The sequence below is a fragment of the Plasmodium reichenowi genome, chromosome 10 (assembly GCF_001601855.1).
Source record: "Plasmodium reichenowi strain SY57 chromosome 10, whole genome shotgun sequence".
Lineage (NCBI taxonomy): Eukaryota > Apicomplexa > Aconoidasida > Haemosporida > Plasmodiidae > Plasmodium > Plasmodium reichenowi.
Genome location: NC_033655.1, coordinates 303,077 through 306,525, shown reverse-complemented (window position 1 = coordinate 306,525; position 3,449 = coordinate 303,077). Strand labels below are relative to the sequence as shown.

General features: G+C 15.5%; 1 protein-coding gene across 1 annotated transcript; it reads left to right on the top strand.

Moving 5' to 3' along the window:
• Nucleotides 1–532: 532 nt before the first annotated feature.
• On the top strand, nt 533–1,563 carry PRSY57_1008300 (adenylate kinase, putative; the record flags this gene model as incomplete). The annotated part of the gene is made up of 2 exons (XM_012907672.2): nt 533–655; nt 958–1,563. The coding sequence occupies 2 exons, from the start codon at nt 533–535 to the stop codon at nt 1,561–1,563; spliced, it is 729 nt and encodes a 242-aa protein (XP_012763126.1).
• Between the last annotated feature and the right edge of the window lie 1,886 nt (nt 1,564–3,449).

Below are 3,449 nucleotides of genomic sequence, written 5' to 3'. Positions count from 1 at the left end.
TTTACATATAAAATAAGAAAAGGGGGGGAAAAAAAAAAAAAAAAAAAAAAAAAAAAAAAAAAAAAATTGGAAATAACCTATTATTGTGTCATTTATTGAATATATATATATATATATATATATATATATATATATATATATATATATATAATTTTTTTTTTTAAATATAATTTGTAAGCTTTTTTTGTTTTTTTTATTTTTGAGAAAATAATATATATATATATTTATTTATTTATATTTATATATATGTATATATATAATATATATATTATATAATACCCTTCATTCCTTATATATAAGATATTATATAAATACATATATAAATTTTTAATATATTTATATGTAAAGTATATTAAGAAACATATCATTATATATATATATATATATATATATATATATATATATATAATATTAATATTTATATATGAAACAAGGTATCGGTATTCTAAGAATCCTTGTGTTTATATAAATTCTTATATAGTTCATGATTAAATGCTTTATTGTATTATTAATAATAGCTTATTTGTTTAGAATGAATGAAAATTTAGAAAATTTTTCAACAATTGATTTGTTGAATGAATTAAAGAGGAGGTATGCATGTTTGAGTAAACCAGATGGTAGATATATTTTTTTAGGTGCCCCAGGATCTGGAAAAGTATAAGAAAAAATGAAATATATATATATATATATATATATATATATATATATATGTATGTATGTATGTATTTATATATGAATAAGGGTTATGTTCCAACGAGTGCTAAATATATAACCCATATGTGTATATTATTGAATAAATGAACAAACAAATAAATAAATAAATATAAATATATATATATATATATGTACATTCGTGTGTTTTTATTAAATATGTCGTTGTATATACATCGTCCCCTCGTATTCAATATATTATGTATTTATTTATTTATTTATTTTATTATTAATTTTTTTACCTAGGGAACACAATCCCTGAACCTTAAGAAGTCTCATTGTTACTGTCATTTATCAACAGGTGATTTGTTAAGAGAAGCAGCTGAGAAAAAAACGGAACTTGGACTTAAGATTAAGAACATCATAAATGAAGGGAAATTAGTTGATGATCAAATGGTGTTATCACTAGTAGATGAGAAATTAAAAACACCTCAATGTAAAAAAGGATTTATTCTTGATGGATATCCAAGAAATGTAAAACAAGCTGAAGATTTAAATAAGCTACTACAAAAAAATCAAACAAAATTAGACGGTGTGTTTTATTTTAATGTACCTGATGAAGTTTTAGTTAATAGAATTAGTGGTAGATTAATTCATAAACCTTCCGGAAGAATTTATCATAAAATCTTTAATCCTCCAAAAGTTCCATTTAGAGATGATGTAACAAACGAACCATTAATACAAAGAGAAGATGATAATGAAGATGTTTTAAAAAAAAGACTAACGGTTTTTAAAAGTGAAACATCACCTTTAATAAGTTATTATAAAAATAAAAATTTACTTATTAATTTAGACGCAACACAACCAGCAAATGATTTGGAAAAAAAAATCTCTCAACATATAGACGGTTAAAAAATAAAATATTATAAAATATGCACATATATAAATAAATAAATAAATAAATAAATAAATATATATATATATATATATATATATATATGTATATGTTTATATGTTTATATGTTTATATATTTATATATATATTTATTATCATTTTTTTTTCTTAAAGATAAAACTGTGTGACTAAAATTTCACTCTTTTAAATTTGATTTCTTTTTTAAACATATTTATCATACAAAACATGTATATATATATATATATATATATATATATATATATGTATATATATAAAATTATGAACAGCTAGCCAAATATTTGGTAAAAAAAAAAAAAAAAAAAAATTTTTTTTATGAGATAATAAAATTAAAAAGTAACGCAATGACAATTTATAAATATATATATTTATTTTGAAAGGTACACTATTATTATGAAATAATATGTTAGGTAATGAATTAATAAATAATATGCCTATATAATTATATACAAATCTACTGTTCATTCAATAAAAATTAGGTTATTAATTTATACCTTTCAAAACAATATTATTTTATTTTCTTATTACTATTTTGTTCTGTATTTGAAAAGGTTTTTTTTTTTTTTTTTTTTTTTTTTTTTTTTCTTAAACTGCTTATAAAATAATAAATACATAAATGTGTTATTAAAAATATGTATAATAGAACTAGTCTATTTATTTAATATATTAAAACATAACATTATATATATAATGTAAATATAAGATATTTATAAAATAAAACTAAATACCCATTTTAATTCAATTACATATTAAAAATAAAAGGAAATTGAAATATATGTAATATATGTACTTATTTATATTTTAATATCATGAGCCATAGTATGATATTTTTATATTAGAAAAGGTAGTATAAATATATTTACAGGAGCATAAATGAAGAAAAAAAGATTTTAAAATATTTTTCTTTCAAATATTAAAAAATATAACGATTCTATGTTAAAAATAAATGAAAATTTTTAAGTAATATTAATATATACATATATATATATATATACATAATGTTGTTATAAGTTATTGGAAAAAAATAGTAAAATAAAAAAAATATAAATATTAAAAATATACATAGAGATATATATAATAATATATATATATATATATATATATATATATATTATTACTTATTATATTTTATTATGTATAATAATAAGCAACTTACAATTTTATATAATTTTAATGTACATATATAAATTAAAGCTAAATATCTATATACAAATTATACTTAAAAAAAAAATAATATTAAATAAAATAATTATATACACTATATATTATATCCCATCATAAAATCTATGAACAAAAATAAATATAATAAAATATTTGTTTTATAGGTATTTTTTTATATATAAATAAAATTAATATTTTAATATGTAGATAATAAAATAAAGGAAACACTAAAAAAAAAAAATAAAAAATAAAAAATAAAAAAATAAAAAATAAAAAATAAAAAAATAAAAAAATAAAAGGGGAAAAAAAAAAAGTTTCATTTTCTACATTAATATTAAAGTATAAATTATCTTTTATTTTTAAATATTATTATATGTATTTATCAAATATATTTTTATAAAAGATATATTATTTTTTATAATTTATGTAGATATATATATTATTAATTTTATTTTATAATTAAACATTTATGTTTATACGACATCTTTTAAAAAAATAAATATATATATGAATTTATTATTTTTCTTTTTTTAATTGTTTTGAGAATATTTCTTTATAAAAAGAAAGAAAAGTCAAAAAAAAAAAAAAAAAAAAAAAGATTATTATATATATATATATATATTTATTTATTTTATTTATTTATATAATATATGAATAATTATGTAGTTTATTTATTATATTATATGTAGGGAAAAAATTATAT